The sequence below is a fragment of the Podarcis bocagei genome (genome assembly GCF_964188305.1).
Source record: "Podarcis bocagei genome assembly, chromosome: 5".
NCBI classification, from domain to species: domain Eukaryota; kingdom Metazoa; phylum Chordata; class Lepidosauria; order Squamata; family Lacertidae; genus Podarcis; species Podarcis bocagei.
The window spans coordinates 88,886,611-88,913,581 of record NC_138129.1 but is presented as its reverse complement, the minus strand read 5'-3'; the positions used below and the strand labels follow the sequence as shown (position 1 = coordinate 88,913,581).

The window sequence follows — 26,971 nt, the reverse complement described above, 5'->3', positions numbered from 1 at the left end:
CTCTAGAAAATGCATGAGGTAGTACTGTTTCAAGGAGAACAAAGGGGGAGAGATGCAAAAGGATTAACAAAGGATAAGACTATCCTGTTAGGCTTAGCACAGAGAGAAGGTAAGTAAAGGTGGGGGTCATGATTAGACCAGTCTACAAGCAATTTTGTAAGAGGATGGGTTTGACCTATTAACCAATCTTCATTCAAAATAGTCCACTGGTAAAACTGGTTTCTGACCAGAGGTTGCAACTCTGCTTGTTTCTTCTTCTTCTTCTTCTTCTTCTTCTTCTTCTTCTTCTTCTTCTTCTTCTTCTTCTTCTAACACAATCAGCACTTCAGAGAAAAACATACGCACACAAATGTACTCTTCAATATACATGTGCCTAGCTTAGATGAAGAACTACACATATAATGGCATGTTATGTGTACAAATCATGGCCTAACCAATAAGCTGGCCCCTGTGCTTGCTTAGTTCAGGTGTGATAATCATCCCAAATCTGGATGCAGGAGGAAAGAGTTGTGTTTTGTTTTGTTCCGCTCCACCCCAAATGACACAGATAATGATCACCACCACTATGGACCACTTATCTGACCACAATAGTGCACAACCTCACTTGCTACAGACATTTACACTTATGGAGGCAAGATGTTTTGCCTACACACAATTCTAATTGTTTGAAGTTTAAAAAAAGAAGGAAAGAAAGATATCAGAAGAAAAGTGATTCTTTAGCTTCAGTATCTCAGAGGTGAAATGATAATGCAAATTCCTACATATCCAGGCTGGTGGAATTCTGCTCTGAAAACAAAGGTTACTCAATAGATCAATGGCAATTGAATCGCATTCACAGTTCAATTGACTTTGCCCAGAGAAACAATGACTTACAGCGCAGGCACTTTTAAGGATGATGTAGCAAGAAAATCCATTTTATTATGGAATTAATTGAAATGTCTCATGAAAAAAATGGTATGAAATGTTGTCTATGACACTGTTACTATTCACCTGATGGTCAAGGGACAGGATATTTGGCTAAAAAACATGGTCAAATAGCACCAATTATAAGGAATAACAATGACAATAGGCATTGGGTTTATCCCTCATTCCTTAGCTGTGTATTTATTTATTGAGAGAAAATAATATCTATGATCTGACAATGGTTTGATCCTCAGCATTCAAGCCTAGCAAAACTATTGAGATGTAGTGGCACTGAATCTGAGCTGCAAATCAAGAAGCCTCAAGTTCAAATTCTGCCTCTGCTATGATCTAGAGATGCTTTCAACTATATTTCCAGGTTCTCTATTTCTGAATGACCCAATCTTATCTCTGAAGCAAAACTTATGCAAATCCTGCATTGTCCCATTTTTGTTTCCAAGTTGGGTACAGAACACACTATGTGTGTTTGATGAAAGTTACTGGAGTCTTTGTAGAACTTCTCAAGTACCTGCTGTCCATTAGTCCAGTTAATAAAGATGCCATCAACATATTTCAGGTGGACAAGAGGCTTTGGAGAGCAGGAGCTAAGAAAGCATTGTTCCCAGTCAGACATGGAGATGTCGGCATACTCACAAGATCAGGGGTTCATTCACCTGCTCATCTTCCAGTGTGGCATATTCCAACATCTGCCAGCAGTGCCCTTTTATATTCTACATAGGTACAGGTAAAAGGTAAAGGACCCCAGGATGGTTAAGTCCAGTCAAAGGCGGCTATGGGGTTACAGCACTCATCTCGCTTTCAGGCCAAGGGAGCTGGCGTTTGTCCACAAACAGCTTTCCGGGTCATGTGGCCAGCATGACTAAACCACTTCTGGAACACCGTGACGGAAACCAGAGTGCACGGAAACGCCGTTTACCTTCCTGTGACAGCGGTACCTATTTATCTACTTGCACTGGCGTGCTTTCAAACTGCTAGGTTGGCAGGAGCTGGGACAGAGCGCGAGGATTCAAACCACCAACCTTCTGATTGGCAAGCCCAAGAGGCTCAGTGGTTTAGACCACAACACCACCCGCATCCCTATACTTTACCTTACCTGTATTCTACATAACTAGCTAGCCTCTGCGCGCACACACACACACACACACACACACACACACACCAGTCCTTAATGCCAATATATTCTTTCATCATGTTTTCATTGGAGGAAATGAAGGAAAGAAACAATAAAAATGAACGGAAGAGATTCATCCCCACTATGCATTCAGTAGGTTGTTTAGGCAAGTCACTATCTCACCCCCCCCCAACAATGCTTCAGTACAGTGAACGCTCAGGTTGCAAACATGATCCATGTGGGAGGCACGTTCGCAATCTGTAGCGTTCACAACCAGCAGTGCCGCATCTGCATATGCGCAAAGCGCAATTTGACACTTCTGTGCATGCACGAGTAAGGTGTGTGGTAAATTGTGAGTGCTAGCTGGATGCATATGAAAGTATAGCCATGGATGAGTAAGCTAACTACAGGTTCCACACAAGGCTCATATTTCCAAAGTAGGGATGCAAACGTTGGTTTTTTGTTTTGCTTTTTTGTATTCAAGAGCAGCCATGCTCTGCTTCTACAGAGAGATGTTGCAAATAAAGCAAACATTTTCAAGCATTATTTCAAAACCTCAGAAAGAAAAGCGGCGAGTTACTGTAGAGCGTGCTGTTGTGATCCTCTGGCACAACTAAGTCCATTGCAATCCATAGGCCGACTGTGTCATAAGATTGGGCTGCAAGTCAGTTGCACAGGATGGGAAAGGAGACGCAATTTTTTGGTCCTCTGACCCAGCGCCGAAGAGCAAGAGCAAGCCAGTCGACCTTTTGACAGGGTGAAACGTTGAGAAATATAAAACCAATCAGCTTTGAGATGGAGATCTAGGATAAGCAGCAGCAATCTGCTCAGCACTTGGATGGGAATAATGGAAAACATTAAGTAATAGCAAGTCTGTCAACACTTTGGGCAGGAAGCCATTCACGCTTATAGCCGGGCTGCAAACTAACCAATCAGAAAGCACTGCTCTTGTGAATGTTATACATTCATTTTTACAGATAAGCACCTCAAACATGGAATGCCAATTTTCAGCAAGGCAGAAATATCCCCATTTCCAAGCTACTGCCCTTCTCCTGATCCCCCACCTTGCAGATTTGCATGGTATTAATATAAATCAGTTATGTTGCGTGGAAACGATAGGAAGGGTAGAAAAGGAGGTTTCTCAGTAGCCTGTGGGCTAGGGAGGGAAAAGGAAGAAAACCCTGGCTAAATAGTTAATCATTTGTCTAAAAAATAAAATAAAATAGCAATTAAGTCATTTTTCAATAATCCCAAAGCAGCCACCCCAGTCTTTTCCTTCTGCCAATGCTCTGCCAGGAAAGCATTCTCCAACTGCAAAACCCCAGATTAATTTTAACCAGTATATCAATATAGGATTTGAAATCTTTTAAAAGCTGCAAAGCCTCCAAATTATTAGAAGGGCATTTAGTTTCCTTTTCAGATCCATAGGGCTTACAATTACACGGTGACTGAGGATGTAAATTATGATGTTTGAATTAATGTGCTTTATTTATTCCTTTCACCCAGCACCGAGAGATCAATATAGCTTCAAATGTCAGATTTCAGCTGGAGAATTTTACTCAGCATAAATTCCTCATAAATAGGCTAACATATAAAGGCTAGAGAAGGGAGGGGAGAAGCAAACACAGCTCTAAACAGATTAATTTCACTGTTATCTGCAATATCTGAGTCACTGCTTATTGTCACAAATTAAGACCAGCGTCGAAAAGTTAAGTTGAGAAAATGAGTGATGCTTTTTCGGTATCCTCAAAGCTTACGAGGGGGGAAATGCAATTATACTCCCTCTGATGTCTGCATTCAAAGTAGATAGTTGCGGAACTATGTATAGGTTTTCGTGAAAATTCTGGGCTTTAAGGAATCCATTACTTGAGTAATAGGGCATCAACATGGCATCCACTGAAACACATGTGCCCACAGAGTCCTCTTCTGGTGCCCACAGGGCCATGTCTCCTTTCCCTCTTGAAAGAAGCCTTTTATTATAGTCAACAGAAAGCCTTTATCAGGCCCAACTGAGGGAGAGAGTGTGAGTGGTTGCAGAGTACATGCAGATGTGTGCAAGATACCCACAACAGTTTGTGTATTTTGCAAATGCACCCATGGGCCAAAAAAAGGTTAGTGGCTACTGATTTATGAACTCCTGCACTCCCTACACACACACAGACACACACACACACACACACACACACACACACACACACACACGGTACCTAACTGTTAGTCTGCTCATGCCACAGTGTCCATGCTTTTGGGCCAGGAATGGGCAACTGAAAGCCCATGAAATAACAGAATAAAAATATATCTTCCTTTTTCATGGCAGAACAGCATGTTCCATGGCATTATATTGTCATCACAGCATCTGAAACATGTATAACAATCTAAATATCTGGTATCGCCAACAGAAAATGAAGAAAGAAAGAAAGAAAGAAAGAAAGAAAGAAAGAAAGAAAGAAAGAAAGAAAGAAAGAAAGAAAGGAGTTACACAGAAATGACTGGGATATATGAAATGTTTGGGGGCACATTACTTTCTTTGCAAAACATGGTTCTGCATGCAACCAAGTCTTCTTCTCCATCCCATGCCATAAGGATATCAAAGGCTATGAATTATGATAGGATCAGAATCAGTAGACCTCAAAATATGGGGTGTTTGACTTTATATAGACATTGGGTTGGTCCTTGTAGGAAGAAGATACCTGATTGTATTTCATCCAGCATCCTCTGGTCTGATTCCGTAGGGAACTTCTTATGCATGCAAGGCACTACAGTGTGTAATTTTACAGAAGCCATCCCAGTTTCTGATTTTATCCCAGAATGTCCTGTTTTTCCTTAGAATGTCCCTATTTACATCAGATAATTGTTGGAGGGTACAGAGTCATATGACCCCGAAGCCAAGGAGATAGGTAACTATACAACCTTTAGAAGACATCTGAAGGCAGTCCTGTATAGGGAAGTTTTTAAAATGTTTTATTATGTTTTTTATATGTTGGAAGCCACCTAGAGTGGCTGGGGCAACCCAGTCAGATGGGCAGAGTATAAATTATTATTAGCATTATTGGATGCCCCTGTTTTCATTGGAGAAATGTTGGGAGTGCATGCCTTTAAGAGTCCATTGATACACAAGGTTCCCTTGCTGCAGAAAACAGCAAGGATAATTGTGCTAAATGGACAGACATGAAGCATGCAAAGTTGAAATTTTTCTCAATACTCCCTTAAAACAAATAAACAGAAGGCCATGTCTGGCACAAAATACTATAGCTTAATCAAAAAGACAAAACAATGAGGTGTAGAGGTGTGAAAAGGAAGAGAGAAGAAAAGCAGTTTGCAAAAGAAAAATCTTCCCTATAACTGAAACATTTTCCTCTGCCTGAAAGCTTTCGCATTGGGCACAGAAGCCTAACAATGTTAGCTCTTTCATGTTTCCAACATGGCAGGTTGTCTGTTCTTGTAAATGAATGCATAATCTGAATATAGGCCTCAGGCTTCTGGCAAGTTGCTAGTGAAGCCCCTCAGGCACAATATCCATTGATTTACAAAACAAATGCAACCACTTCAAAACAGAGCGATGCATACGTTGGAAGGCCTAATAAGATATTTCAGGCAAGGTGGTTATGGCTACAGACTTCCTGTCACATGCACACATTGGGGAGGAGACGTCATACTGAGTGCAACATGCCATAGCCCACAACACATTTGTCGACGGTAAGGTAAAAGGTAAAGGTAAAGGACCCCTGGATGGTTAAGTCCAGTCAAAGGCGACTATGGGGTTGTGGTGCTCATCTCACTTTCAGGCCAAAGGAGTTGGTACTTGTCCACAGACAGTTTTTGGTCATGTGGCCAGCATGACTAAACTGCTTCTGGCACAACAGAACACCATGATGGAATCCAGAGCGCATGGAAACGCCGTTTACCTTCCCGCTGCAGGGGTACCTATTTATCTACCTGCACTGGCATCTTTTCATACTGCTATGGAGTTGGGACAAAACAATGGGAGCTGACCCTTGTTGGTTATTTGCAGTTTAGTTGCGCTGCAGATAGCTTGCTGGGAAGACCATGCATTACAAGGAACTCAAAAATAACTTTATCAAGGTTTTAAAAACAAAAACTCCTTTTACACTAAATATATCAACAAGCATGACCCAACCACCAACCCATTCCCCCAGGGTACTGAGAGAGCTAGGTGCTGCTCTTTATATACTATACCCAATTGCTGACACAGCTTAATTAACACAACTTAGCAGCACCTGCGATACTGTTTCACAGCTGTAAAACTGGGTCTCGTTATTTGGTCTGGCCCTTAAAGACATACACATCTTGTGGAACAATAATGAACCTTCACATTTAAAGAGACCATTCAGCAACCCTGTCGTGGGGATTTGAACCGCTGACCTTCTGATCGGCAAGCCCAAGAGGCTCAGTGGTTTAGACTACAGCGCCACTTGGTATCAGAACTCGATGAGTAGTAAGCCTTAAACTGGCTATCTGAGGAATCTCAGCCAGTGATTCATTCTGCGCATCAGCACCAAACTTTGTCTAAATGATAAGCATTTAGAATGATGGATCCTGGGCACCCTTGCAGCAAGAGATGCTCACTTGAATGTTCACCTACTTTTGTAGGTGTCCGCCTACTTTTGTAGGCTCCCAACATGACAGAATTTGTAGGTGTCCGCCTACTTTTGTAGGCTCCCAACATGACAGAATTACAAGCCTGGTAGATGAAGGGAACTCAGTGGATATAGCCTACCTTGATTTCAGTAAGGCATTTGACAAGGTGCCCCATGATATTCTTGTAAAGAAGCTGGTAAAATGCGGTCTTGACTATGCTACCACTCAGTGGATTTGTAACTGGCTGACTGACCGAACCCAAAGGGTGCTCATCAATGGTTCCTCTTCATCCTGGAGAAGAGTGACTAGTGGGGTGCCACAGGGTTCTGTCTTGGGCCCGGTCTTATTCAACATCTTTATCAACGACTTGGATGATGGACTCAAGGGCATCCTGATCAAATTTGCAGATGACACCAAACTGGGAGGGGTGGCTAACACCCCAGAGGACAGGATCACACTTCAAAACGACCTTGACAGATTAGAAAACTGGGCCAAAACAAACAAGATGAATTTTAACAGGGAGAAATGTAAAGTATTGCACTTGGGGAAAAAAAATGAGAGGCACAAATACAAGATGGGTGACACCTGGCTTGAGAGCAGTACATGTGAAAAGGATCTAGGAGTCTTGGTTGACCACAAACTTGACATGAGCCAACAGTGTGACGCGGCAGCTAAAAAAGCCAATGCAATTCTGGGCTGCATCAATAGGAGTATAGCATCTAGATCAAGGGAAGTAATAGTGCCACTGTATTCTGCTCTGGTCAGACCTCACCTGGAGTACTGTGTCCAGTTCTGGGCACCACAATTCAAGAAGGACACTGACAAACTGGAACGTGTCCAGAGGAGGGCAACCAAAATGGTCAAAGGCCTGGAAACGATGCCTTATGAGGAACGGCTAAGGGAGCTGGGCATGTTTAGCCTGGAGAAGAGGAGGTTAAGGGGTGATATGATAGCCATGTTCAAATATATAAAAGGATGTCACATAGAGGAGGGAGAAAGGTTGTTTTCTGCTGCTCCAGAGAAGCGGACACGGAGCAATGGAGCCAAACTAAAAGAAAGAAGATTCCACCTAAACATTAGGAAGAACTTCCTGACAGTAAGAGCTGTTCGACAGTGGAATTTGCTGCCAAGAAGTGTGGTGGAGTCTCCTACTTTGGAGGTCTTTAAGCAGAGGCTTGACAACCATATGTCAGGAGTGCTCTGATGGTGTTTCCTGCTTGGCAGGGGGTTGGACTCGATGGCCCTTGTGGTCTCTTCCAACTATGATTCTATGATTCTATGATTCTATGATTCTATGATTCTATGATTCTATGATTCTATGATGCAACATCCTGATTTCCCATGAACCAGGGGCAATGGAGCTTGTATGTTTTTCCTGCACCCACATCATGTATTAGTTTACCCAATTTCATGAAAGCCTAGAGAGGGGTACAGTTCACTGTGCTTCCTGATTGAATGTATTGGGCTCAGAAGACATGCCTACCTAAACCAGGCTCATTTACTGCTACAACCCAGAGAGGAATTGTGGGAGGGTACGGTTCTTGCCTTGTACATCAACTGAGCATTACAAGACAACAAAATTAAGTGACCACAATGAACTTACAAGCTTTGGCAATGCCATCCTTTAAGAGATGGCTCCTGGAATAGTTCCCAGGACTGTAGCAATTTGTGTACAAGCGTTGAAAAAAGGACCCATCTGTCCAACTTGCCTGCAGTTGAACCTGTGAACTGTAGCTAGAATCTGGACTCTGGTGTGATTGTTGACCTCTCTGCAAAACATGCCTGGCTATGCAGGCAACCACAGGAGCCATATCATAGCTGCATCAGGCTGTGTCAAAGCAGCTCCAATCCATTATGTTGGCACCCCATCAACTACCATTCTACACAAAGGCTTCCTCTACCAGCAGCTGTGTATAAATTTCTACTCCATCTGAAAAGCTAAACTGTTTACAATTTAAACTTGGGGCAGCTTCAAACATGCCTGCCCATCACTTGATTGCAAATTGGTCTTACTGAATTTTTCATACCCACAGGCAAACCACCAAAGGGAAACTGCATCACCTCACCTCACCTCAGACACAACATTTTACAACAATGGCAGCTCAACGATTTGGCTGCAAGTCATCAAGTGTTGAGTAATCAAGCAGAGTGTGTGTGTGTGTGTGTGTGTGTGTGTGTGTGTACTGGCCCTTTTTTATTTGTATACATAGCAAAAGTGAGGATGTTGACAGAATTAAGCTACAGCTGTGTGACAAGTTTTCAGTGGCTCAGTTTTAGGTGATGATAATGATGGCATAAATTAGATGCTAGTTGTAAGAAGGTAAAAATAGAATGCAAAGTTCTGAAATATTCATAATCGGAAAATGCAAAAACAACAACCCAACTCTCCTTTCAAAGCATCTTCCACTATTATAATCAAGAAACTCAAAGCAGCTATTACTTGTGCATAAAGCCTCAGTTTTGAAATGCATTGTTTTTAGCCAGCAACGCTGATAGCTTTATATATATTGTAAAGTAAATAACAACAATAGCAGAAAACCTTACGACTATCCACCACAGAATCTGGGTTTATTGACCTATACATAGCTGGTTAGGAAATCTAAATAGGACAGAAGCAGGAGCCATAAACACTTGCAGTTGAGGACTGTTTCACACATTTCATTATTCTTGTTTCATTCCTAAAATTGCTGGGACTATAAATCCCATTATTCTTGACATACTCCCTGGGGGTGATGTGTGTCAAACAACATTTGGTGAGTGCCACCCCTGTTTTAGATTTACTCCTAAAAAATAAACATGACGGGCTGCTGTGTGTACACTTAATGGCAAGTCAGGGTGTGCCTCTGTGGAATGTTTAAAATGGCACTGAGATTGCAACTTGACAATCTTGCTTCATCCAAATTTATCAGTAAACATCTAACCTGTGCATGCAACCTGATCTCAAAGTCCCAGCTCAGCAGCCCTAATCAATACAACAAGCAGAGGGCTAGTTTTTTGGTTGTAAGACATTCCTGTCTCTTAACTTGATGTTTTCTCACAGAAAGGACACCTACCAGCCTGATCCCGCGAGGAATTCGGTTCTGCAGTGATAGAAAAACTTGGACACAGCATACACAACCCTGTTCTGCACCTCATACATGCAAACAAACACCCTTCTTGCTACAGAATGGAGGTGCCAAGGGGTTCCTTGATAATGGAAGAAATAATGGACTCAACACCATCTGTCTCTTAAAATCCTCTTCCATGGTAAAGGTTTTAGCTAAGCCCTGATGATGGAACCATGGGACCAAATGAGATGAGATACCAACCGCATAATTAGCAATTGTATGATTAGCTTTCTAAAAGTAAATGGCAAGGAGGCCCCAATCCAGGTTGGGTTGCTGGCCTGGGGGCTTCGAACAATTTTCCTCCCTGCTGTGATCCCAATCCAGATTGAGAGCCCCATGCCTACAGTTTGGGAGCTTTCACCCCCCCTCCCCAATTCAAATAGCAGGTGCAGGTGGCCTGTCACAAACTGGGACTGTGCTGGGTGGGGCGCAACATGTCAAAAGAAACATACCACCCCACAATCAGGGTCTCTGTACCTGCAATATACTTAAATTCTTAAAAAGCCACTAACACAAATACAAAGTGATTGGTGCCTTGTCTAGTTTGGCCCTCAGTATATGATTCAGCTATAATAATAAAAAGGAAGAATGTGTTTTACAGAGAGCCAGAGTGTTCTACAGATATCGTATTGGAGATTTTGGTCCAAATCCTATCTCAAATTCTCAATGAACTGGCAAGTTTAAGTCTCTGGATTGTACCACATTCAGGGTGTAGGTGGGGATTCATATAACTGAATGCATTTGCAGGGTGTACTGCATGTACTCAGAAGTGGTATAGTCCAGACACGAGTTTATCACCTCAGTAGAACTTGAAACCTGCTTAAGGATCCATCAGGTGGCCTTTGCATATCCCTGGGTGGTGGAGCCAAAATACTGTGGGAGCTCAGGGACTTCTGAGGCCTCTTTTCTCCCATATGTTCTCTGAACACCACAAGAGATAGCAGAGGACTCTCTGGAGCAGGGTCCATGAGGAGTCGGAGATAGCAGAAGAAATATTAACAGATCTGGAGCAAGCCTGGGTCTGTGCACAAAGCTCTTGGGATTCTGGTCCGTAAATCCTCACCTGTAATCTGGAATCGCCATACTTATATTGCAGAGCCGTTTGGAGAACCAACAAGGTAAAAGACATATATTACAAGTAAATAACTCAGTTTTTCTCAGGTGGTTCCAGAGAACTTTTTTTATACCTTTATGGCAGTGGAGGCAATCTGAATATGGTGGAGTCTTCTCAGGGTGCTGTCCCGGTCAATGAAGTACGAGGCTGCCAGTTGGTGTAGTGTTTCCAGTGTCACTGTGGTACTGTTAATGCTGGGATCACTTGCTTCTGATCTCTTACTCAGCTTCCGCTTGTCCACAAAAATGGTGAGTGACTCCTCTCCTGCAGAAGCAATCGAACAACATTATCAGTTAAAGTTGCCATGATTATTATTCTTTTTCCATAACGAGAGATGGATGGGTTGTTAATTTTTCTTCTCTAAGTTTCTCATTTTCCCCACTGTTAAATTCACTTCTTCACAATTCTACAGGAATTTGCATTTCTTTTTTAAATCATGAATCTTCATCAGGATTTTCCTATGATTTTTTTCCTAATATATGTGTTTGCATGCAGTTTTGACTAATGCACACGTTTTTGCAAGCATTTTCACCCAATAAAATGTTTTTGTATTTTTGTATGTTCTTTTCATTAATATATTCATTTTATGTACACATTTTGTTAGAATTCCTGCTCCATGATTGCAGTCATGGGATTTTTGTCTATCACATGACGGTATAGTGTAGGACAAGCTCCCGACACATTTCCCTAATGCGCAGTTTTGTAAACATTTTTTTTAAAGGTATATTTTATTAAATTTCCGAAAAATTCACGTAAACTTTCTAATACACAACAGATTTTTCTAACATTTTATCTACTTCCCATCCCATTTTCCATGGTGTTTTTTTATTTCTCCCCCTTGCTGCACCTTATCTTCCCTCTCTTAAATCCTAACAATAATAGAGTAATCTCTACTGCCTTCTGTTGCTCATAGTTCAAATCCTGATTGCGAATTCACCGTAGTATAATGTTTCTTTAAACAGTCTGAAAAAGGCTTCCATCTTCCATAAAGCAATCATCATTCTCTTATTCTAGTGGTTAGCTTTGCTGATTCAGCATTGTCCATAACTCTACTTATCCATTCTTCTTTGGTGGGAATGTCTTAATCTTTCCATTCTTGTGCATAAAGAATCCTAGGTGCTGTAAAGTGGTAAAAAGCTAAAGGGCCCCTGGACGGTTAAGTCCAGTCAAAGGCAACTATGGGGTTGCGGCGCTCATCTCGTTTATAGGCCAAGGGAGCCGGCATTTGTCCACAGACAGCTTTCCGAGTCATGTGGCCAGCATGACTAAACCGCTTCTGGCACAACGGAACACCGTGATGGAAAGCAGAGTGCATGGAAACGCTGTTTACCTTCCCACCAGTGCGGTACCTATTTATCTATTTGCACTAGCATGCTTTTGAACTGCTAGGCTGGCAGGAGCTGGGACAGAGCAACGGGTGCTCAGCCCATCATGGGGAATCGAACCGCTGACCTTCCAATCGGCAAGCCCAAGAGACTCAGTAGTTTAGTCCACAGCACCACCCACGTCCCCTAACTGCTGTACATAAACAACTTAACCATCATTTTTGGAATTTCTGTTCCTATAAGACAGTTTTGTGAACATTCTTTGGTTGGAAAAGTGCATCGCAAAATTCAGAGAAAAGGTCGTATCTCTCTTTTGTTACTCCCATTGCTTCCCAATTACGTTGTGTGAGAGGGGAAACAAGGCAGTGACCGATCCTCAAGCACAAAAGATAAAACGATGATATAGTTAACATGAGGATTAATGTGGGAGAAAACTGGAGATTAATTCTTGCAAACAAATACTTAATTTACAATTGCAAATAGATGCTTCTGCCACACTTGACACATGGATGAATCTTTTCTTGCCAGCCGTAGTCCACAGGCGTGAAATAGGCTTAGAAGACGATCTAAACATTAGCTAACAAATGGACGTGACTTGGAATACTATTCAAGGTTGTGAGTCTTAAGGACTCAAAAAGGATTAATCACAGTGTGTAGCAAAAGGAGGGAGGGTTAAAAAAAGATTATGCAGCACCATAACCACACAGCTGTGAGTCCTACAAGCTGCAAGAAACATCTGCAAACGTTCTAGAGGCAGTTCTGCCTCAGCTGCCACAAGTAAAATGAAAGTGTGTACAAGTTAATTTTTCTTTCCAGCTCACCAGGACAAAACAAAACCCCAAAGTCCCATGTAATCCCATAATTGGTTCATGGGATTATGGGGCCTTTACTCGAGTAATGCCCTTGTCTTGGGCAGATATTCATCACTGGGCAGAGATTGACATTCATACTCTAGACTGACCTTTGCATAGTATTTTACAATGTCTTTGCGAAACCTGAAATGTGCAAGCTATTCCTGAGTCTAGATTTAATTCTTCACAGGCATACGATATTTTTTTCTAGGCCATAATATGCAGTAGTGAGGCATGGGCTATGACATCATCTTAATTGTGTCAGCCCACCCTGATGTCTGTTGCGTGTTAAGATCACCAAAACTGCCTAGAAATAAATTCAGACATGACTCAGATTTTAGTTTGAGGTTTGGCTCAATTTTGGCCACAACTTTATTGATTACAAGCTGTGATTGGTTTGCTTAGGCATTGGTTAAGACTATCTGAACCTGTCCCAGACTATCCAGGACAGGAACAGAACTGACAACTGCCAGTTTCAGAGGTTTGTCAAGGTAAGTATCCTGGGAGATCGATTGAGATGGGTGCCGATCCCTAAGATCACACCCAGAATGCTTCCAGGGGCTCTTGCGTGGCCCTATCCCCCTTTCAGGGGTCGGACAAATGCATGATGAGCCGATGGATTCCTTTAACGGAGTCATGCCTCGCCCCCTCCATACACATTAATCAATGCCTAACCACAAACCTTACAAAGTTGTGAAGATTTGCTACACGGTAGGCAAAACCCAAAAGGCACCAGACAATAAGTCAAGTGGGAAAAATTCCTACCGGGCCCCTGCCCCAAAAGCAGACGACCCACGACGGTATAGCAAGGTCAACACAGACCCTAAATATAGGGAGGGTGGGCGGGTAATCCGGCCAATGGGGTTGCAATTTCTTCAACCCTATTGGTTGGAACAGGTCCCATGCTTCCGAGGGACCAATCGGGTAGCTGTGGCAATCCAAACATACCCACCCCAGCAACAGAGAGTCAGTTGTGGTGACCTCACCGCAACACGTGCTTTCTGGGAGAACCCGATTTGTGTGGAAGGATGAAGGCTGAGGCAGGGAAATGCACAAGGAGCTGAGATGTGATGTCACATCACCCAATTGACTCCTACAACAAAAGTGCCACCAAAGAGGGATTTGCTGTTTTTAATTAGCATCGGTAAAGAATCCCGTTGTGGCTACCTCAACAAGGAAGAAGCTGCACAATAGTTAGGAAATGGCAGGCTGCAATAATGAATTAAATCAGCATGGGTCTTAGGAGCAACTTCAGGAACGATTTAAATAGAAATGCAAATCACAAAATGCTGTATAAGAGGCATTAGAATAATACTGTAACAGCTTTAGTTAAATATACATAAATATGACTTGGGAACATGTATTTTTATAATGTGTAATAATAGATGTCCCTATGATTAAAACACTTGGAGCTGTTTTCTGCCTCTAGACATATTTTGCACTGTAGACGTATTCGAAAAGCCTACCTTCCAATTTTCTCTTCTTATTAGTAATGAAAGGAACATAAACCTTCCATTTTAAAACCACGCAGCGCTCCAGTCAGATGGCATGTGAAGGATGATGGACTATTTTGGGAAAGCAGCTAGCAATATATATTAGCCACTATCAGGATAATAAGTGTGTAGCAATTCCCAGGGTGGTATATGCACACTGAGTTTGTTCCCATTGCCTACTATGGCAATGAAACCATGTGACTCAAAGCCTACTGAGATGTTAAGACTGTGAAGGAGAACTTGGTGCATAAAGTAGCCGCTCCTCTGTTGTGCTTACATATAACACAAACCTTTGAAGGGAAGGAGGAAGGGAGCCTTGCTGCAGAGAGACTTCCCTGCAGCCTTGACCCCCACTCTCAGAGCTCAAGATTGCATACAGCCTACATATGGGAAGGTTTCCTCTCTTCAGATGTTTGAGTTGCATATGCAGACTCCAGGGCTGCAACCACACTTCTCACTCATGTGTTCTCCATAAATAGAATGGCCGAAGGAGGCTTCCATAAGTGCTCTGTGCAGGGATATTTCTCCTTCCATGTCCCATTCCAGCTGGAGGGAGCTGGTGGATGGTACTGCAATCTCATTCCATTAAAATTGATAGCATTTATGCCAATGACAAGCTGACTCTTCATCGTCGTAAACCTTTTTTAAGACTGAGGGTAACCTTACAGGGGCTACATAACAGCAGTGAGTGAGTCCAGAGGCAAAAGTGGGTGACATAATAGATGTGACTCTACCTCTGTACAGTGGTGTGTTCCATCTGCATAAAAGTCAGAGGTTTCTATCCCACTGCTTGCCCACAGCTTTCCATCCTCCACTGGGGCAAGCAAGAGACATTATCACAGTTGAAGGGCATTCTAGTAAAGGTAAAGGGACCCCTGACCATTAGGTCCAGTTGTGAACGACTGGGATTGCGGCGCTCATCTCACTCTATAGGCCATGGGAGCCGGCGTTTGTCCGCAGACAGCTTCCGGGTCATGTGGCCAGCATGACTAAGTCGCTTCTGGAGAACCAGAGCAGCGCACGGAAACGCCGTTTACCTTCCCTCCGGAGTGGTACCTATTTATCTACTTGCACTTTGATGTGTTTTTGAACTGCTAGGTTGGCAGGAGCAGGAACCGAACAGCGGGAGCTCACCCCCTTGCGGGGATTCGAACTGCCGACCTTCTGATCAGCAAGTCCTAGGCTCTGTGGTTTAACCCACAGTGCCACCCGTGTCCTGAAGGGCATGCTAAAGCCTGGCAAAACTATCTGATGAATGTGCAGAGCAAAGAGGGCTGGTGAGAGGTGTGATCTGGGGAGAGGCTTAGAGGATCACAATTGTCCCTCAAGCTGAGGTTCCCACCCCCGTGGTAAACAGTACTTCCAAAAAGTAAATCAATCAATTAATCAATAAATAAATATGTAGAAGGAATTGTTGGGCCAACATATTGTATGTCTTTGTTAATAATTTAGTCAAAATAGCAGTAGAAATGCCGGACTTTCAGACCATACGAAGCTTCAGCTGAGGATAAAACAGACACCGAAAACAATGAGATTGTTGTAACAGGGCCTTTGTGCAGTCATGGAATTCTAGTTCTAGAATGAATAACTCTTTACAAAATGATGGCAAGGGAAACAGGGGGTGAGATGTTCAAATGATGTGTTCAAGATTTGGATTAAGGGTAATAATAATAATAATAATAACAACAACAACAAAATGCAATATCAGAGTATAATTAGGAAAACCATTAGTTGAGGAGGAGGGAAGTCTCAGGTGGTTTTTATATATTATATGAAAGGGTTCTTATATATTATATGCAAGATTATTGTTTTGCCAAAAATATTTGTAAAATTCAATTTAAAAATTGTATATTGATTATTAAATACCACCTTCTTCTGGATTATCTGGCATTTTAATGTCATGAAGAAATACACTGTGCTGGTGGGTAAATTAATTTTCCAGTGTTTAGCCAATAAAATTCTGGCAGCTGGACTGGACAAAGAAGAAGTAGTATGTTAGGCCAATGAACAAAAGAACATACCATATATGAATGCCTCTAGGACAGGTCAAAACCAAACAAAAAAGTGCTCTAGAATCTTAGGCCAGATAAAATATTCTTCAAATACAATATATGGTGTAAATACGTGTTTTCTTATTCAGTACAAGCAACTTACTGCATTTAACAATATTAACATGTTTAAACTTTAGTGACATTGACATTTGAAACTAATGGACCTAACTTAGTCATAGTAATTAATCTCAATGGGTCTACACTGAGTAAAACTTAGTTGAATAATACCCCTTGCCACCAAGAACCAGAACAATAAAGCAGCAAGAATTATCACTCACCACACTTTCTAACAGTAATATTTTTATTTTTAAAAGCAGTTTCTCAGAGCTCCCATTTACAAAACCCAAGGGCAGCTTGTTTCAGGGTTTGTGAATAGAGATTTGGAAATATTTCAGACAGAGCCATCCCCTGTATGGTCAGAAGGGAATAGCCTTGCCAGTCAGTAGGTTGCAGGGGCATACAAAAAAATCTCTCCATAAGTCATGCATTTGCCAAGTTTGCTTCCTTGCACATGAATACAAATGTTTGTCAGCTCTCGTGAAGAAAGGAAAATGCAAAATTGGCTTCCTCTTTTCTTACTACCATCCTGTCTGTGGAATGCTCTCCCCAGGGAAGTTCGCCTGGTGCCTTCATTTATACACCTTTAGGCACCAGGCAAAAACTGGTCCTCTTTAACCAGGCCTTTGGTTGATTTGATTGACATCCTATGCCCTTTTAACATTTGTGTGTGTGGGGGGGGGGTTATTGGGTTGTTGTTGTTGTTGTTTTTATTTTGATTATGTACTTCGTGGTTTTTATATTCTGATTTTCTCCTGTGAACCGCCCCAAGACCTCTAGGCATAGGGCGCTATATAAATTCAATAAGTAATAATAATAATGTTGGCCAAAAATAATTTTGCAGGAAATGTAGATGCAATTAAGGGGAAAGGGAAGCATTTCTGTTGTAAACCAACAATGGTACTTGCAATCAGTGGCGTAATGTGGGTTACCAACGCCCGGGGCTGCATGGAGTGAGGGATGGGAAGGAGGGAAACAGATGGAGTACACATAAACACTCAACTGCTTAACAGCATCCCCATCACCCAGGAAATCACAGCTGCAGAGACAGGAAAAGAAGAGTCATTCTGTTTTCTGGAGAGGTCACTTCCTGGTTCACATAGAGAAGCTGTTTTCAACAAAGCCCAGCAATGTAAGCATGCAGCTGTATTGAGGCAGCACTGGGTGTTGAAATTTTGTGCTCCTAATAATTCTGTGCCTGGGGCAACTGCCTCTTGGGGGCCCCCACATGCTACGCCGCTGCTTATAATTTAACGTAGTAAACCATGGGTAGGCAAACTAAGGCAAACTAAGGTCCAGTTGTGACCGACTGGGGTTGCGGCGCTCATCTCGCTCTATAGGCCATGGGAGCCGGCATTTGTCCGCAGACAGCTTCCAGGTCATGTGGCCAGCATGACTAAGTCGCTTCTGGAGAACCAGAGCAGCGCATGGAAACGCCGTTTACCTTCCCGCAAATGGGTAGGCAAACTAAGGCCCAATTGCCTTCTAAATCCAGCCTGTGAATGGTTTGGGAATCAGCGTGTTTTTACATGCATAGAATGTGTCCTTTTATTTAAAATGCATCTCTGGGTTATTTGTGGGGCCTGCCTGGTGTTTTCACATGAGTAGAATGTGTGCTTTTATTTAAAATGCATCTCTGGGTTATTTATGGGGCATAGAAATTCATTCATTATTTTTTTCCCAAAATATAGGCGGCCCCCCACAAGGTCTGAGGGACAGTGGACCGGCTCCCTGTTGAAAAGATTTGCTGACCCCTGTTAAGTAAACCATACAAATGGAGCACCGAAACACAAACCTACAGTGAATATGAATATGGCAAGTTTATATTGGCTCTGAGCAATAAGACTTTATGCTGCCCATCTCTGGACAGTTGCTATAGCTGAAGTTCTCAAACATCAATTAAATGGCAGCAGCAGATGGTTCTGGGAAGACCATCCCACTCTCAAGTTTTTTAGGCTACTGTGGAACACAACATTTCCTTTTGTGACCATGGCCTCAGGGAGATAAAAATATTCAAGAGAGTGCAGATAAAGCTCTATCCACATGGCTCCCATTAGCATCAAAGAAAACGGCATACCTAAATTCATACATGCTGTTTTCAAAAGCGATGTCATTGTGTGCAACATTAAGAAATTTACAAGGGGAGGGGGGTGTATACCATCTATTTGATAATAGGTTGAATGGGAGGGGGAAATAACCCAACAGAGAAATCTGGAGAAGAAGGAATAGGAATTATGCAGCGGGGAAGATAATTAGTGCTCAGAATTGCCCACCCAGGCAACCGCCAGAGAGTGACAATTGAGGAAAACTGTTTTATCCCTTGGTGGGTGATTATATTAAAGATAATGCCTGTGATTGTGTAGCCTTCCCGCCGGACAATCTTGTCAAACACCTTTGATTCGTGCAAAGAATGTCTTTCTTTAATTCATTTTCTGAAAGTGAAGCCTCAACTGTATATTATGAAAATGACAGTCAGTCTTTTTCTCCTCTGGCAGGTGCTTGAGTTCTATAACTGATGCTGCAGCATCAGTTTTGTAAAGGTCCTTTCCAGATATAGTTTCCTTTTGTCACTTAAGATAACAATATGTTAAGCCCCATCATAGCTCCTCCTCCTCCTCCTTCTCTTCCTCCTCCTTTTTTAAAGAAAGAAAGAAAGAAGCAGATAGATCAAAATCTCACTGAAGTGAGGGTGCTCACGCACACACAAAAAAATCTATCTGTGTTCCCAGCATACCATGACTGACAGTTCAATTGTATAAAACTTACAGGATTAAAAAAATAAATCGTCAAATGCTGATAAAAAACACTATTCGGCTGGCAGCTGCAGAGCAGGAATATGCTGTGTCAGGAACTGTCCATTTCGAATTGGTGTGTGCAACCTCTCTGATTAAAATGATACCTCTGTTCTGCTCTGCTTGCACTGCTCCCATCTACTGAATAGCATTTAAGTGAAGAGAAGATTACAACTCTCAGGAGCTTTAATGGAAGTATGTTTGTTCGTGTTGGGGAAGAAACCATCAGAGGAGTAGACATTTAACAGGAATATATATCCTGTTCGAGGCTGCATAGTTCAGCAATCAGCATGGGTTACTTTCCCCCTCATTGTTAACTTTTGTGCCAATCCTGCACGGGTTCAAGAGGCCCACAATAAATTGTCACCCTTTGTTTCCACCTTCCATTGATGGGCTGCCTCCCGCTATTTAAATCCTTTTAAAAACGAAGAAATAACAATCATAGTACTAATGCTGCTACTACAAGCCTTAACTACTACTACCAGCCACCATCTTGGATTCCTCACATCCACCCAACCCCCCACCTCCGAAGTTAAGGCTTGAATCCAAAGTAGTGTTAATCCACTCATTCTACTACGGCAATGATTTCTGGTTGCGCAATGGAAACCCCCTCCCCATGTTCTCCTCACCCAGAACAATCTCTAAATCAGTTCAGGGTTTTCACCACAATGCTCCACAGTAGATCTGGGGAGAGTCGGAGAATCGGGGGGTGGGGAGGGAGGGAGAGGAGGAAAGAAATTTCCATTGTGCAGACATAAATCCTTGCACCAACAGAATGAGGGCACTGGATACCACTCTAAATAATTCTGGAATAAAACATGTTCTGGATAACTCTGGAAGAAATATGTTGACATATTTGGGGGCAGCAGCAATCTTCTTCCCTGCAATGATGTGGAATTGCTTAACATCCAGGAAAATTGGCTGGAAAGGAGAATGCCATGGGCCCCTGTAACACGTGGCAGGACAGGAGTGGCAGGATCTGTCAGAGGGGGACGAGGATAAGAATTCTGAAGATTCAGGTGGGGGTACACACAGCTCAAGCAGCAACTAGGATGAGGGTTTTACCTCAGGACTACCAGACCTCCAAAAAGAAAAGGGAAAGTGTTAAGTTGTGGATGAACATATCAGACGACACAGCGATTCTTCAAACAGCTCTTGTTTATTCACAGGCCAGAACAGAACTGAACTGAAGGGTTCAGCCAGCCTGCTTATATAGAGCTCCACAACAACGCAACTGTAACAGATTTCTGTAACTATCCAATCACTGGATGTCACTTTCAATCCCTTATTTGCATATGTGGACTTGAGTGAAAACTATCTACAGTATCCCCCTGCTGGCCCAGGGTGAGAACTTCAGTACTTCAGTACATAACAGGAAGCTTGGCCAATCCAGTCTGAGAGTAAGGTTCCCATAGTAGCTGAGGAGCCAAATTGGTTGGAGGCAGAGGGATTCATAGGGTTGGACTTCAGTCCCATCACCAAGGATTCACTGCTGTCAGGACAGACATAAACAGATGTGCAGTCCACCCCCAATAGGGGTGCATGTTTGCAAGCTTCTCACTTGCGATGGGAATCACAAGTGCACTCTACGTGGGGCTACCTTTGAAGGTGACCCGGAAACTACAACTAATTCAGAATGTGGCAGCTAGACTGGTGACTGGGAGCAGCCGCCGAGACCACAAAACACCAGTCTTGAAAGACTTACATTGGCTCCAAGTACGTTTCCGAGCACAATTCAATGTGTTGGTGCTGACCTTTAAAGCCCTAAACAGCCTTGGCCCAGTATACCTGAAGGAGCATCTCCACCCCCATCGTTCAGCCCAGACACTGAGGTCCAGCACCGGGGGCCTTCTGGCGGTTCCCTCACTGCAATAAGCGAAGTTACAGGGAACCAGGTAGAGGGCCTTCTCGGTGGTGGCACCTGTCCTGTGGAACACCCTCCCATCAGATGTCAAAGAAATAAACAACTATCTGATGTTTAGAAGACATCTGAAGGCAGCCCTGTTTAGGGAAGTTTTTAATGACTGATGTCTTAATGTATTTTTAATCTTTTGTTGGAAGCCGCCCAGAGTGGCTGGGGAAACCCAGCCAGATGGGAGGGGTATAAATAAATTATTATTATTATTATTATTATTATTATTATTATTATTATTATTATGCTGCTGTTGTTCGGTCCCAGCTCCTGCCAACCTAGCAGTTCGAAAGCACACCAAAAGTGCAAGTAGATAAATAGGTACTGCTCCGGCAGGAAGGTAAACAGCATTTCCATGTGCTGCTCTGGTTTTGCCAGAAGTGGCTTAGTCAGGCTGGCCACGTGACCCAGAAATACTGTCTCCAGAACAGACAAACGCCAGCTCCCTCGGCCTGTAAAGTGAGATGAGCGCCACCACCCCAGAGTCGTTTGTGACTGGAATTAACTGTCAGGGGTCCTTTACCATTATTATTATTATTATTATTATTATTATTATTATTATTATTATTATTATTATTATTATTATATTTTCCCTAGCTTCTTAACCAAAATAAGTTAACTGAAGAAAAGATTATGCTTACAGAAAAAAGGTTTTAAAATCTGAATAGTTACTGCACACACAAAACCCCAAAGCATAACAGCAAAAGGCAACGAAAACAACCAGGACAAACACTTCCAGCTATTCCAGGCTGCCCATTATTTTCTTTAAGTTCCTTAAAGCAATGTCTTCCAGACAGAGTTTTCAGCATCTCCAGGGTTCAGCAGCTCATTCAGCAACTCTCTTCCAGCAAAAAGCTTAAAATCTCTGTGTGTGTTTTTTTATAACCAAACAAGAAAGCACACTCTTCCCTTCTTCCTTCTACTAAGCCCTTCTTCTCCTGAAATGAAAGCGAAGCAAATCCTCCCTCTAGACCAAACTCTGTGGTGCCTCTCTAAGGTGCTGAAGACTGACAGGAAAAGGAATAAACCTCCAATAATGGAAAGCACAGGCCACACCAAGCAGAAAAATCTGAATGCAAGACCACCTACAGTGAGCAGCCCATGAGAAAACCCTGTTCCACGAACTGCATGAAAAGACAAACTTCAAAGAGATCTGGGGTGCATTTTTGGAGCTCTTCGCTGAGTGATTGCCCGCACGCAATACCTCAGGACCACAATACTTCAAGAACCACCTCTCTTCATATGAACCTACCCGGACCCTGAGATCATCTTCTGAGGCCCTTCTTTCATAGAAGCATAGAATCATAGAGTTGGAAGAGACCACAAGGGCCATCGAGTCCAACACCCTGCCAAGCAGGAAACACCATCAGAGCACTCCTGACATATGGTTGTCAAGCCTCTGCTTAAAGACCTCCAAAGAAGGAGACCACCACACTCCTTGGCAGCAAATTCCACTGTCGAACAGCTCTTACTGTCAGGAAGTTCTTCCTAATGTTTAGGTGGAATCTTCTTTCTTGTCGTTTGGATCCATTGCTCCGTGTCCGCTTCTCTGGAGCAGCAGAAAACAACCTTTCTCCCTCCTCTATGTGACATCCTTTTATATATTTGAACATGGCTATCATATCACCCCTTAACCTCCTCTTCTCCAGGCTAAACATGCCCAGCTCCCTTAGCCGTTCCTCATAAGGCATCGTTTCCAGGCCTTTGACCATTTTGGTTGCCCTCCTCTGGACACGTTCCAGTTTGTCAGTGTCCTTCTTGAACTGCGGTGCCCAGAACTGGACACAGTACTCCAGGTGAGGTCTGACCAGAGCAGAATACAGTGGCACTATTACTTCCCTTGATCTAGATGCTATACTCCTATTGATGAGGCCCAGAATTGCATTGGCTTTTTTAGCTGCCGCGTCACACTGTTGGCTCATGTCAAGTTTGTGGTCAACCAAGACTCCTAGATCCTTTTCACATGTACTGCTCTCAAGCCAGGTGTCCCCCATCTTGTATTTGTGCCTCTCGTTCCCCCCCCCCAGTGCAATACTTTACATTTCTCCCTGTTAAAGTTCATCTTGTTTGTTTTTGCCCAGTTCTCTAATCTGTCAAGGTTGTTTTGAAGTGTGATCCTGTCCTCTGGGGTGTTAGCCACCCCTCCCAGTTAGGTGTCATCTGCAAATTTGATCAGGATGCCCTTGAGTCCATCGTCCAAGTTGTTGATAAAGATGTTGAATAAGACCGGGCCCAAGACAGAACCCTGTGGCACCCCACTAGTCACTCTTCTCCAGGATGAAGAGGAACCATTGATGAGCACCCTTTGGGTTCGGTCAGTCAGCCAGTTACAAATCCACTGAGTGGTAGCAGAGTCAAGACCGCATTTTACCAGCTTCTTTACAAGAATATCATGGGGCACCTTGTCAAATGCCTTGCTGAAATCAAGGCCCTTCTGAGGCCCTTCTTTGTGTGCTTCGTCCACAAGAGGTCTGGGGGGTGGCAGCACCAGAATGGGCCTTTTCTGCAGTGGCTCCCCATCTGTAGAATGCTCCCCCTGGCAGGTTCAACTGCCTCTTTCATTATACACCTTTGGGTGCCAGGCAAAAGCGTTCCTTTTCGACCAGACCTTTGGTTGATTGACATCTGATGCCCTTTTAAATGTGTAACGGAAGGAGGGATTATTGGGTTGTCTCTGTTTTTATTTTTTACTATGTATTCTGTGTCTTTTAAATTGTAATTTTAAGTGGTGAACAACCCTGAGATCTACAGGTGTAGGGAAGGGTGGTCATGTTGTATGGATGCCTGATTATCATCTTCCAAAGCAACTACAGTCATACCTCTTCTTTCAAACGCTTCATGTTGCATTTTTTCAGGTTAAGAACACAGCAAACCCGTAAGTGTTTACTTCCGGGTTTCGCTGCATGCACAAGCATTCTGCGTGGTTCGCACATGTGTAGAAGTGCTCTATCATGCTTTGCAGATGCGCAGAAGCACCGGTTATGGACTTTTCAGGGTGCAAACGGCACCCTGGAATGGATCGTGTCCACAACCAGAGGTACCACTGTACTCTATTCCGAACTTAAAAATGGAAAGCGTAAAGCTGGTGGTCAACAAAAGAGGTTTAAAGACTGTCTCAAGGCAAATCTAAAAAAATGTAATATAAGCACCAATAATTGGGATACCCTGGCCTGCGAGCACTCCAATTGGAGAACAGCCTTTACCCAACGTGTCATGGGCTTTGAAGGCACTCAAACTCAGGACGCAATGGAGAAATGTGCTAAGAGAAAGGCACGCTTGGCAAACCCTCACCGTGATCAACTCCCACCTGGAAACCAATGTCCCAACTGTGGAAGGACGTGTGGATCCAGAACTGGCCTCCACAGTCACTTATGGACTCACCGTTAAGACCGTGTTTATGGAAGGCAATCTTACCTGGCTACGAGGGATCACCAAAGAAGAAGAAGAAGATAACCAAATTAAATAAATAAATAATTGCATCTAGAAAAAGGGGGTGGCACAACACAGGGATTGAAACTTATTCAGTTTAAAGTGTTGTTGTTTTTTTAATCTGTGACTTGAGCAAAGTACTGACACTCCTTTATCTGAGAACATGAGCCTCAACACTGTGTAACACGCTAAACAAGCAAACCTCAGAAATGAAAATGGTGATGAAGAAGATGACAGAGCAAAGGGACAGGGGTATGAGAGGCAGGAAAGGGGAGGGGATAAGAAGGTGAACTGTTTTATTACAATTGTCTTATTGTGAAAACTCTAATATACTATAGATTTTTTAAGAAAAGGCTTCCAATCATTAGCTAAACTTTTGACCTTTTGATTTTAACCCATCCAAGCAGCAGTTAACCCCAACTGAATGATATATGTTTATCAATGCACTCTGTTCCTTCACAAGGTTTATTGGTTGTGTGAATATTGAAGGAAAGATTCCGCTAAACTGGTCAGACCATAACTCATAACTCATAACTCAGTCTTTAAAATCATTTGGCCATTCAGTGGTGACTTTTCCATGTTCGTTGTATATGGATTTTTTGAAACTAGGTTCTATATTTCAGAGTGTACATGAATGTGATGGATTAAGTGATGTGTGTGTGTGTGTGTCTTCCCCTTCCTCTTTTTTTGAAACTTCCTTTTTTTTTGAATGTGATGGATTAAGTGATGTGTGTGTGTGTGTCTTCCCCTTCCTCTTTTTTGAAACTAGGTTCTATATTTCAGAGTGTACATGAATGTGATGGATTAAGTGATGTGTGTGTGTGTCTTCCCCTTCCTCTTTTCCCCAGTATATTTTAGAATTTATAAAACCTAAATTAAAAGAAATAATGGAGATTTCTGAACAAATGCACCGTGAGGTATATGATGTTCTTTCCATCATAGACAGTTGTTGTTTTCACAATTAATGCATCGTTGCTGAGAAGGTTAAATAGACAGGTAGAATACTTTTTGAGAGTGACCTTACCTCCCAGGGTAGCTGACAGCAAGAAGTGTGTCCCATATTTCTTGATAAGATTGTCTGTGATCTGCTGAAGAGTCGGCCTACGTCCTAATAGTCTTATGTTCCGGAAAAATTCAGGGGCTAGAGGCAGCGGGGAGCCAAGAAAATTCTTTCTCTCGACGGCTAAGTTATTTACTTTCCAACGGCCAAATTCCCTGGAAAGCAAAAGGAAATATATATATATATGTCTCATTCAAAAACACATCGTTTAGACATTTTCACTAGAAAACTACACCAACCAGCTGTCTAGTATATATGTATGTATCACTTATTTCTGATAGTCTGTCATGCATTTGATGCCTAAAACAAGCAGAACATAAAACAAAGGGATCATTTCATAACAAAGCCATTGCATGAAGAAAACAAAAACTTGTTTTAAAAATGTCTGTTTTAAAAATTGCCTACTTCCTTCTGCAGAGTGTGATGGTTGTCCACAACAGGCTGGTTTTATTTTGCAAGGGATACTAGTAGAGCGATATCAACATGAATATTTGGAATTTTTCGTATGCTGCAGGGGGGTGGAAACGAAAGCCTTTCCTTCACACGCACGTTTCTCTGAGACAGAAGCATTACAACAACTCAGGTTTGGCATGTTTTCATAGTTGAATTGGAACACAGTTTCTAATGGAGGTCCACCACTCTCAGTCCTTTTCAACACATTTTCTTCTCTATTGAATTGTCCTCACTCTCAGTGGCCCTCATCAACATTATCAAGTAGCTATATCTGGTGGGTTATGCATCATGGTGACATCATCCCTTTTCACTGCACAACCACCTGACCAGGAAGGATGAACAGCAATATCTAGGCAGGCGATGGCACTGAAGTGGCAGTAGGAAGGGGGAACAAAGACACTGAACTGGATTAAAGAAAGATGAAAAATTACACCCGCACCACAGGCGTTAATTAACTTAGCAACACTAGGATGACAGTGTTCACACTAATTCTACTACTTGTGAATGACCACTGATCATTTTCATATATTTGAAGGCATCTACACCTGCCAACTGAATGCAACACTCCTAAGATTTTTACCAACTGCTTTTGCTGCAACAGACAACCACGTTATCCTTTTGGAAGTTGCTGCAACTAAAATAATTCTGCCTTATAAAAATTGCCAGCTACCTAAAAAGCCCAAACTAGAGCATGTT

General features: G+C 42.6%; 1 protein-coding gene across 2 annotated transcripts in view; it reads right to left on the bottom strand.

Annotated features, from left to right (window-relative positions):
* Window positions 1-26,971, bottom strand: part of BRINP3 (BMP/retinoic acid inducible neural specific 3) — a 268,970-nt gene that overhangs the window by 92,828 nt on the left and 149,171 nt on the right. For both annotated transcript variants that reach the window (XM_081194376.1, XM_081194377.1), the window contains exons 3-4: window positions 25,787-25,977; window positions 10,926-11,116 (exon numbers count right to left, since the gene is read on the bottom strand). In XM_081194376.1, coding sequence (XP_081050502.1) covers window positions 10,926-11,116; window positions 25,787-25,977 — 382 coding nt within the window. The remainder of the gene's footprint in view (window positions 1-10,925; window positions 11,117-25,786; window positions 25,978-26,971) is intronic.